Source organism: Salmo salar, chromosome ssa29, assembly GCF_905237065.1.
Source record: "Salmo salar chromosome ssa29, Ssal_v3.1, whole genome shotgun sequence".
NCBI lineage: Eukaryota > Metazoa > Chordata > Actinopteri > Salmoniformes > Salmonidae > Salmo > Salmo salar.
The window spans coordinates 27,554,129-27,565,206 of record NC_059470.1 but is presented as its reverse complement, the minus strand read 5'-3'; the positions used below and the strand labels follow the sequence as shown (position 1 = coordinate 27,565,206).

The 11,078-nt window shown below is 45.6% G+C and overlaps 2 protein-coding genes and 1 long non-coding RNA gene across 3 annotated transcripts in view; 2 read left to right on the top strand and 1 right to left on the bottom strand.

Annotated features, from left to right (window-relative positions):
• The first annotated feature begins 1,598 nt into the window (after positions 1 to 1,598).
• On the top strand, positions 1,599 to 10,955 carry LOC106590507 (V-set domain-containing T-cell activation inhibitor 1). The gene is made up of 8 exons (XM_014181593.1): positions 1,599 to 1,782; positions 3,839 to 4,079; positions 5,328 to 5,630; positions 5,856 to 6,140; positions 6,225 to 6,551; positions 6,913 to 7,020; positions 7,202 to 7,261; positions 10,546 to 10,955. The coding sequence occupies exons 2-8, from the start codon at positions 4,010 to 4,012 to the stop codon at positions 10,635 to 10,637; spliced, it is 1,245 nt and encodes a 414-aa protein (XP_014037068.1). The 5' UTR covers positions 1,599 to 1,782; positions 3,839 to 4,009; the 3' UTR covers positions 10,638 to 10,955.
• Positions 8,316 to 10,550, bottom strand: LOC123731533 (uncharacterized). The gene is made up of 2 exons (XR_006762689.1): positions 8,843 to 10,550; positions 8,316 to 8,728 (listed from the first exon to the last, which is right to left on the bottom strand). It is a non-coding gene; the product is annotated as an uncharacterized lncRNA (long non-coding RNA).
• LOC106594497 (V-set domain-containing T-cell activation inhibitor 1) overlaps positions 10,570 to 11,078 on the top strand; it is a 43,227-nt gene continuing 42,718 nt past the window's right edge. The window contains exon 1 of the mRNA XM_045710592.1: positions 10,570 to 10,706. The gene's annotated coding sequence lies outside the window, so the exon portion shown is untranslated. The remainder of the gene's footprint in view (positions 10,707 to 11,078) is intronic.

Below are 11,078 nucleotides of genomic sequence, written 5' to 3'. Positions count from 1 at the left end.
CTTCTTTACACAAGTATTCAGACCCTTTGCTATGAGACTCGAAAATGAGCTCAGGTGCATCCTGTTTCCATTGATCATCCTTGAGATGTTTCTTGATTGAACTTGATTGAATTCCACCTGTGGCCAATTCAATTGTTTGGACATGATTTAGAAAGAAACAAGCGTGTCTATATACTGTAAGGTCCCACAGTTGACAGTGCATGTCCGAGCAGAAACTATACCATGATGTCAAAGGAACCCTCCGTAGATCTCCAAGATAGAATTGTGATGAGGTATATATCTTGGGAATGGTATTAAACAATTGTGAGTGTTGAAAGTTTCCAAGAGCACAGTGGTCTCCATCATTGGTAAATTGAAAAAAATATGGAACTACCCAGATTCTGCCGTGAGCTGTCCGTCCGATCAAACTGAGCAACCGAAGGACCTTGGTCAGGGAGTTGACCAAGAATCCAATGACCACTCTGACAGAACTGCAGAGTTCCTTGGCTGAGAACCTGCCAGAAGGACAACAGTCTCTACAGCACTTCACCGATCTTTATCGGAGAGTGGCCACACGGAAGCCACTCCTGAGAAAAAGGCAGATGACAGCATGCCTGGACTTTGCAAAAAGGCACGTGAAAGACTGAGAGCACAAGGCAAAAGATTCTGTGGTCTGATGAGACAAAAATGTAATTCTTTGGCTTGAATGCAAAGTGCTATGTCTGGAGAAAATTAGGCAAAACTCATCACCCGTCTAACATATTCCTATCGTGAAGCATGGTGGTGGCAGCATCATGCTATGGGGAAGCTTTTAAGCAGCAGAGACTGGGAGACTGGTAAGGATAGAGGGAACAATGAATGGAGCCAAATGCAGGCAAATCCTTGATGAGAACCTGCTTCAGAGTGCAAACAACCTTAGACTGGGGTGAAGATTTACATTCCAACAGGACAATGACCCCAAGCATACAGCCAAAGCAATGCTGGAATGGCTTCAGAATAAGAATGTTAAAGTCCTTGAGTGTCCCAGCCAAAGCCCAGACTTCAATCCTATTCAAAATCTGTGGAAAAATGTGAAGATTGCTGTTCACCGCCGCTCCCCATCTAACCCATTAACAGAGTTTGAGAAAATCTGGAAGGAAGAATGGGAGAAAATCCCCAAATCCAGATGTGCAAAGCTGATACAGACATACCCAAGACGACTCAAAGCTGATACAGACATACCCAAGACGACTCAAAGCTGTAATCGCCACCAAAGGCGTATCTACAAAGTATTGACTCGGTGGTGTGAATACTTACAATATGTAAATGAGATATTTCTGTATTTAATTTTCAATAAATTTGCTAACATTTCTAAAAACATGTTTTCAATTTGTCATTATGGGTTATTGTGTGTAGATGGGTGATGTAATTCAGGCTGTATCACAACAAAATGCAGAATATTCAAGGGGTATGAATACATTCTAAAGGCATTGTATATCCACTGTATGACCAAATCAGTACTTGACTTCTCTCTAATGGGTTTGTGTTTTTCGCCCCTCTAACTCCGCCCATCCAGAGGGGTGTGTGTGTAATTACCCCCCTGACTCTCCTTCAGTACATTGGGAAATGTGTGTGTATGTGGTGTGAGTGTGTAAGAGAGGAAAGAGAGGGGGCTGGTGTGTGTTCTCGCACGTGTGCGTGCAAGTGTTCTCTAAGTAACCTGTTAGTCCAGTCAAACTCCTCACTTTCAAAAGAAGTAGGGAGCAGCTCTCTCTCTCATCTCCCTCTCTCATTTTGTCTCGCTCTGCTTGACGTGGAACTCACGTAAGTCTGCTTTTCATTCTCTTATTCTCTCCATTTTCTAGAAGATAAAGTTATCTTCATCACTAGAGAGCCATACACCACAGGGCACTGAACACACACACACTTCATAGACTTGTATTATCTCTATACTTATTTGATTTTTATTGACGTAGTTCTGTCCTTGAACTGTTCTTGTCTATTAATGTTATGTATTATGTCATGTTTCATGTTCTGTGTGAACCCCAGGAAGAGTAGCTGCTGCTTTTGCAACAGCTAATGGGGATCCTAATAAAATACCAAATACCAAATACTATTTTTACATTTTGTATGAAAACTTGTATGGGAATTCAGTCATGTAGTCCATTCCTTAAACTAACCCTTACAATCCTGACTAGAGCAAACACCAGGGGTGTTTTCCACCCACCACGATCAATAACTGATCAGCACCTTATACAGTAAGCTACAGATGACTGCTGTTAGCTATCAAGTCAGTATGGCCATGTCAAGAGTATCTGCTTTATGAACAGGGAAACATAGAGTTATTTCTGTTAGCTCTGGGACGTTATTGCGCTACACTAGGTCAGTGTTTGTTTGTTTTTTAAATTCTGGTATCTCCAAGGATATACCTTTTTGTTGTAGCCCTTCACTACCACACCTGATTCAGCTAATCAACAAATCATCAAGCCCGTGATTAGTTGAATGTGCCCGTGTGGGGAGCTAGAACAAAAGTGTGCAATGGTGTGCGAGAGGAGGAGCAGAGAAGACTGCACCAGATGATAATGACTCCATGAGTGTGTGATTATCCTGTTTGATGTCTAACCTCACTCTAACTTTTTCCATGTGCTGCTCTGCCCTCTGTCCTGTGTTTTCTCTGCCCTGTGATCTATCTCATGTATGGTGTGTGTGTGTGTGTGTGTGCGTGCGTGCGTGCGTGCGTGTGTGCGTGTGTGTGTGTTTGTAGGTGCGTGAGTGTGTTTGTGTTTGTGTTTGTGTGTGGGTGTGTGTGTGTTTTGATGTGATTGAATAAAGATGATTTGGCACTCTTACATTACAGTGAATAGACTGTAGAATATGTAGCAGATGTGACCTACTCTCATCTCCTCTCTTCGCTTCCCTTCTCTTCCCTTCCCTTCTCTTCTCTTCCCTTCTTCTATTCTCTTCTGCTCTGTCATGCTCTACACTACATCTTGAACTATCACATAAAGAAAGAGCGAGATAAGATATGATAAGGAAAGAGAGAGAAGATATGATAAGGAAAGAGAGAGAAGATACGATAAGGAAAGAGAGAGAAGATACGATAAGGAAAGAGAGAGAAGATATGATAAGGAAAGAGAGAGATAAGATACGATATGTAAAGAGAGAGATAAGATACGATAAGGAAAGAGAGAGATAAGATACGATAAGTAAAGAGAGATAAGATACGATAAGGAAAGAGAGATAAGATACGATAAGGAAAGAGAGAGATACGATAAGGAAAGAAAGATACGATAAGGAAAGAGAGATAAGATACGATAAGGAAAGAGAGAGATACGATAAGGAAAGAAAGATACGATAAGGAAAGAGAGATAAGATACGATAAGGAAAGAGAGAGATACGATACGATAAGGAAAGAGAGAGATAAGATACGATAAGGAAAAAGGAAAGAGAGAGATAAGATATGATAAGGAAAGAGAGAGATACGATATGATAAGGAAAGAGAGAGATACGATATGATAAGGAAAGAGAGAGATAAGTTACGATAAGGAAAGAGAGAGATAAGATATGATAAGGAAAGAGAGATATAAGATATGAGGAAAGAAATAGATATGATTAAGAAAGAGAGAGATAAGATATGAGTAAAGAGAGATAAGATATGATAAGGAAAGAGAGGGGAAACACACACAGGAAGACATGGAGGGAGGGGAGAAGAAAGGAAACCTCAACTAGATGTCTCTCTTAGCACCCCCCCCTCCGCCCCCCAATTAGGAGAGCAAACTCTATTAGCCACAGCCTCCTGAACATGTCCTGTCACGTTATTGCTACCACACCGCATGTCTCTCATTAGCTCTGAATGTGTGTGTGTTTCTACACTACAAAGAGAAGAGAGACACACAGGACAACGAGAGAGAGGCTCGTGGAGGAAGATAAACCTCGAGGAAGAGACGGTGACCACAGAAGTGAAGATTGGACGGACGTGTGTGTCACTGTCTCTGGATGTGTGTTTTTGTGAGTATGTGCACGTGTGTACACGTGTGTGAGAGAGATTGACATGGCAGTGACATACACCTGGACCTGTCTCCTTCTGTGGATCAGCACCTCAACTCAGACTACAACCCCAGGTGAGACTGCCTCTGATTGGCCCAGATTGACATGGTGAGTTTAGGTGATTTGGTAACTGGTTGGTTAGAGCAGGTGATTAGAACCCTGATCCTGTAGCAGCCAGGTCACACCAGACCAGTGCAGTATTCCAGGTCCCCAGGATGTCAGGAGATGCCTTCAGGACTGGCCACTAGGGGCAACAGTGAGCACTTATGATCAAGTAGGTCCGCTGCTTGCTAGGGCATTATGGATGGAGATGGCGGATGGGCGTACGACACGTGCTCCAGCTTCCAAGATCCCAGGTTCAATCCCAGTGCTACTCTACCCAATCATGAGCTCCAGCTCTGAAGACCACAGGTTCAATCCCAGTGCTCGGCACACATTTTATATTTATTTTATTTTTACCCTATACCAAACCTTAAACTTTAGCTTAACCAATCGGAATGAATGCCTAAACTTAACCGTCAAAACATGATGTTCACCCCCACACTTTCCCTGGACAAACTTTGAATACTGAAGTCAGACCGTATCAGACCGTGTCAGACCGTGTCAGACCGTATCAGACCGTGTCAGACCGTGTCAGACCGTGTGAGACCGTGTCAGACCGTGTGAGATCTTGTAGCCTGGTTCCCAGATGGAACTGCTCCACCACACCTGACTTTACTAATTACCTCTCTAACTGAGATAATTAATCAATCAGCGATTGGTTTAATTTCACCTACTTGGCCAGTTCTAAAGCAAAAAAGGTCAACTCAAAAAGCTGAAGTACCTGCTGTTCTCCAGGAAGAAAGTTGACTAACCCTGTGTTCAATGATCAATAACGGTTAAAGGTTCAAGGTTGTGGTAAGCAGGCAGGTGAGATGACTCAAAGAGCTGAGTAAGAATTGTGACACGTAGCACATAGGGAGGTGTGTGTGTCTGATAGGAGTAGCAACTTCATGCTTGGTTGCATATAATAAAAGCCAAGAATGATCAGCGTACCATGTTTGTTTTAGTTGGTTGGAGATGTGTTCAGGTACACACACACACACACACACACACACACACACACACACACACACACACACACACACACACACACACACACACACACACACACACACACACAAAGAAAGAGGAGTCTATCTGTTGTTTGTACAGTGAACCACTGTGGTTTCACTCCGCCACATGGTGTTTATATGAATGCAATGCAGGTTTACTTGACTGAATTCCTCTGATTGCCAATAGGCCCTAAGGTGTATTGACAGGTGTGTGTGATCTCTTTACAGATGCTCACGTGACGTGTGCGTTCTTGGAAGACTGTGTCCTGCCCTGCAGCTTCCAGCCAGACAGTGATGAGGTCATCCGCTGGCTCAAACAGGAAGTGCCTGTCCACTCCTTCCAGAGAGGAGGGGAGTGGAGTGAGCATGAGCAGTACGCTGGCCGCACCTCCCTCTTCACACACATGGTCTCCCATGGTAACGCATCGCTGCACCTGAGGGGGTGTGGCCCCAGGGACCGCGGCAGATACAAGTGTCACGTGCGTACCTCTGCAGGCGTGCACGAAGCCCATGTCATCGTCAGGGTGGAGGGTGAGTCAAGCTGTCAATCAAATGGTAGACACAACCACAGTGACTGTCAATGTTCTATCAATGTATGATCAGTTGGCGTGTGTGTGTGTGTGTATATATATATATATATATATATATATATATATATGTGTGTGTGTGTGTGTGTGTGTGTGTGTGTATATATATATATACACACACACACACACAACGACTGATATATATATATATATATATATGTGTGTGTAGCGCCCATCCGGGCCCTGTCTCTGGAGTTGTCCAGACTAAGTGGCTATGAAGAGGTGAAGTGTACCACTCGACACGTCTACCCCGCCCCTCACGTTGCCTGGGCAACTGACCCGCCCACCGCCCAACCACTTCGACCAATAACGCGTAAACTGGCTGACCGACAGGGGCTGTATGCGGTGGAGAGCCGGCTGAGGAGGCTGAACAGCCAATCAGAGCTCACCTACATCTGTACTGTCAACTCCTCCTATGGATCACAGACCTGGACCGCTTCACTCAGAGAAAGAGGTATTACACACTCACATACACTGTTTTGTAAAACTTTAAAAGCTTTTTGTAATCTCTCTCGCTCTCTCTCTCGCTCTCTCTCAGAGATCAATGGAGTAGAAGGGAAGGATCTGACCATTCCTTGCCATGCCCCACCCTACCAGCCTAAATCCTCCCTCTCCTGGAGTTTCACAAATCACAACGAAGAGGCCCTCATCCTCACCTACGACAGCCAATCCCAGCTCAGTTCTGCCTCAGCGCCCTGGGAGGTCTGTGCAAGATTGGACGTCCTCAAAGTTGCGCTTGGTGACGGATCGCTGCAATTGGTCAACCCAGTCAGTCTGGAACACACAGGGACCTATACCTGTGTTTACTCTTCCCCCCAGAACACACACACAGAACACACCGGGGTCAACATCTCAGCTGTCACTGGTGAGAGAACACTCACACCTACACACACTAAATCAAATAAAATTGTATTTGTCACATGCGCCGAATACAACAGGTATCCTTCCCTTCTACTCCATTGATCTCAGAGAGAGAGAGAGAGAGAGAGAGGGAGAGAGAGAGAGAGGTACTGTGTGTCTGTTACCTGTGTGTATCAGAACTCAGGATAAGACCCAGATGCAGACAGCTAGAGTCAGACATTTATTGACCCAAACAGGGGGCAAGCAAAAGACAGGTCAAAGGCAGGCAGAGGTCCATAATCCAGGGCAGAGTCAATAAGGTACAGAATCAGTGCGTGTGTATATTACCTGTGTGTATATTACCTGTGTGTATTTTATGTGTGTAGGTGAGCGTATGCGAAGTCAAGAGGAGTCTCGGTGGTGGATCATTGCCGTGGTGATAGCAGTGCTGGCTCTCGCCCTCACAGGAATTCTGGGATATCTTAAAGTCAGAGGTAAGGAGTATGGCCAGGGGGAAAGGTTTATTATTATAGTTAACCCTACATTATCTGTCTAATCACAAATGTGTAGTAATACTGAGAGAACTAAGGCTGAATGAGCTTGCAGGTAAAATGACGGTTTAAATACTTCTACATTTACCCTATCTGTACCTGATGTCCCTTTTCCTGTCACCAGGTAACCAGTCCAAGCCCAGAAAGAGACCAGAGGAAACCAGTGAGATGAAGCCAGTGAAAGGTAAGTCACAGTCCAGCCTTACTGTGGAGTGTGTGTAGTATCCAGGACAGACCCTCAACTAACTGTAGTATCCAGGACAGACCCTCAACTAACTGTAGTATCCAGGACAGACCCTCAACCAAACTGTAGTATCCAGGACAGACCCTCAACTAACTGTAGTATCCAGGACAGACCCTCAACTAACTGTAGTATCCAGGACAGACCATCAACTAACTGTAGTGTCCAGGACAGACCATCAACCAACTGTAGTATCCAGGACAGACCATCAACTAACTGTAGTATCCAGGACAGACCCTCAACCAACTGTAGTGTCTAGGACAGACCATCAACTAACTGTAGTGTCTAGGACAGACCCTCAACAATAGTATCCAGGACAGACCATCAACTAACTGTAGTGTCTAGGACAGACCCTCAACTAACTGTAGTGTCTAGGACAGACCCTCAACAATAGTATCCAGGACAGACCCTCAACCAACTGTAGTATCCAGGACAGACCACAAGAAGGTGTAAGAGGATAATGAAGAACACTTGGCAGGAGTATGGTGGTCAGAACAGAGTGAATACTTAAATCAGGAGTCAGGAGTATTGTTAGATCTAGAAGCCTGTGTAGCATAATCCAATGTACCTGTAGAGCTAGAGGAGGCATTTACACCAGGGGTTGGAACTGGTTCACAGAACCAAAAAATAACACAATATTTAGAGGAACAGAATCAGAACCGGTAACAAGTGATCTGTACTGTTCCGGAAGACAACTGTTATTTAAAAGCATGGGAACCGGTTAATAAAGTTTTTACATTCTGTGCATTTTTTTTTTCAGTCCCCCCAAAAAACAAAGTGCATATACTGTACAAAGCCCTCCCTTGGTCACTCAGAAACGTATTCCAGTGTCTGCCTGCCAGATGAGTATCTTTGCCAGTGTGTGCAAGCTGTGTGTTAGCAAGCTACTCTTTTCACACTTATTTGTGAAGTAATTTCATGTTCAGCTAAATGTTAAAAAAACATATTGAAGTTTAAAAAGGAACATAAACGTAACGATGATGCTGTGAGTCGAGAAGCAGGTGCAACGTTTGTTTTATTAAACATGAAACGAGACAGTGTATGTGGCAACATAGCATGAACAATACCGACTGAGGAATGAACGAGGGACAGATAAAGGGGAGGTAATGGAGTCCAGGTGTGAATCATAATGATCAGCAGCTGTACGTAATGATGAATCCCAGGACCGTTGGTTAGTACTCCGGCGACGAACGGGAGAAACAGCAGTAGACATGACAGTACCCCCCCCCCCAGGTTGGTCTGGGCGGCAAAGGTGGAAGTCACAGATGATGTCCAGAATGTCCTCCACTGGAACCCGACACCGCTCCTCTGGGCCATACCCCTCCCAATCCACCAGTGACTGTAGCCGACCCCCACGACGCCGGTAGTTCAGTAGGGATCTGACAACATACGCCGGACTCCCCTCTATGTCTGGGGGGGGGGACGACAGCATCAGCTAGTGGAACTGGAGCCACCGGCATGAGAAGGGAAACATGAAAAGAGGGTGAGATAATAGTGACTGGGAAGCTGTAACCTATACGTCACCTCGTTGACCCTCCGGAGAAGCTTGAATGTCCCCACAAACTGGGGTCTCAGTTTCTTGCAGGGCAGGCAGAGTGGGAGGTTCCTGGTAGAAGCCAGACGTGATCCCAGAGTGGAACACTGGGGTCTCACTGCAGTGGCGGTCTGCCTGTTCCTTTTGACGGTGGACGGCATCAAACCACTCATCAACCGCAGGAGTGTCGGTCTGGCCCGGGGTCCACGGAGCCAGAGCTGGCTGAAAAACCAGAACACACTAGAAGGGGGTCAACCCAGTGGAGGAGTGATGTATCTAGTTCTGGGCATACTCTGCCCATGGAAGGAATCGTGCCCACTCACCCTGCCAGTCCTGACAGTGACTCCTCAGGAACCTCCCCAGCTCCTGGTTCACCCTTTCCACCTGCCCGTTGGACTGAGGCCGGTACCCGGAATTGAGGCTGACCATGACCCCGAGCTTCTCCAGAAAGGCCCTCCATACTCATGATGTGAATTGGGGGCAACGGTCGGGGACGATGTCCTCCGGAAGGCCATAATGCCAGAAGACCTGCTGGAATAGTGCCTCAGTGACCTGGAGAGCAGTGGGGAGACCAGGAAGAGGGATTAAAACGGATTTAGAAAATCTATTGACCACCACCAAAATGGTGATGAAACCATCAGAGGAGAGATTGGTTAAAGTCAATGGATAGATGTGACCAGGGTTGCTCGGGCATGGGAAGCGACAGGAGCTTCCCTGCTGGAGCATTCTGGGAAGACTTGGTTTGAGCACATACGGAGCAGGAGTTGACATAGTGAGTGACGTCCTGCGCTATCATGGGCCACCAGTATTTCCCAGAGATGGACTGGATAGTGTGAAACACCTGGATGTGAAGCGACGACAGCTGTGTGTGCCCAGGTCAGCAGCCGGTCCCGCTCGCTAACCTGAGCGGGTTGCTGAATGGGTTGTTGTGCTGGCTCGACTGGTTAAAAAGTATCCTCCGCTAGTCGAAGCCAACGCCTCTGGGGGTTGTTCTAGACGTTGCAAACTGCGAAGTACTTCTTCATAGCCGTCCCCAGTTGTGCCAGCTGGTCATGGTGTTGACGTAGAAGATGAGCTTGTTCGTCGACCGTCAGAGACATTTGATATTCCTGCTGCTTCCATAGTTTTGTGAGTCAGTATTCTGTAACAATGACGCTGTGAGTCGAGAAGCAGGTGAAACGTTTAATCAAACATGAAACGAGACAGCGTAACAGTGGCGATATAGTATGAACACAGGAACAAAACCACCTGAGGAATGAACGTAAGGGAGGGACAGATAAAGGGGAGGTAATGAGGAAGGTAATGGTGTGAATCATAATGATCTGCAGATGCGCGTAATGATGGATGCCAGGTGTGCGTAATGATGGATGCCAGGTGTGCGTAATGATGAATCCCAGGACTGGGGTTAGGGGAGGAGCAGGGGTAAACGTGACAACAAAGAAACAATATAAACCGTTAGTGTTTTAGGGTTTCAACCGGTTCAGAACTTTATTTTTTGGTCGGAACAGTGGAACGGAACAAGAACAAAAATAATGGTTCTGTTCAGAGTGAAACGATTAGAACATTTTGGTTCCAACCGAAACGTAAACATCCGTACTGCTAGACTTAGCCTTGACGGCATGTTAACTAGTGTATGATGTGTGTACTTCTGTTTGGTGAGTAATCCTCCGTCACATATTGTCTCTTATCCCAGAAACCACTGCCAATGAGAGAGGCTTGTCTGAGAGCAGTCCCCTTACCACAGGAGAGACCTTGTCGACAAATGTCAACATCCTCACCCCCTAACATGTTCCCGCGGCCATGCCAGAGACTGCATGACCTACACAGCTGGTGGATGGAGCAGCAGTACAATGAGTAGGTCTACCTGAGGCCTTGGGATGAGACCTGGCAGGACTGACGTTACTCACCATCAGCTGGCCTGAAAGTGATCCACAGTTACAGCAGTGAACTGTAATATTTAGGACACATAACTTCCTTCACTGATATTGGCCTTTTTAGAGATTGTCTGTTTTTACCTACCTGTGGTGAGCAGTATGTCAAAACTACTCCAGGAGATAAAAAAAATAAAAAATATGTTTGACAAAAATAAATCTAAGTAATGAATGTTGAAGAACTTTAATTATATCCAGAAAATAGTTGGCAACCATATCCTTGGTGGATATCCGTGGAGAGTATGTGGAGGGGAGGCCAATTCATTGTCATGTCATTCATACAGACTTTAAAGAT

Bases quoted from the DNA above. Each gene is read 5' to 3' on its own strand.
- LOC106590507 (XM_014181593.1), top strand. From the start codon at position 4,010: ATGGCAGTGACATACACCTGGACCTGTCTCCTTCTGTGGATCAGCACC. The intron at 4,080-5,327 runs GTGAGACTGCCT...ATCTCTTTACAG, and splicing joins AACTCAGACTACAACCCCAG to ATGCTCACGTGACGTGTGCG. The intron at 7,021-7,201 runs GTAAGGAGTATG...TCCTGTCACCAG, and splicing joins GGGATATCTTAAAGTCAGAG to GTAACCAGTCCAAGCCCAGA.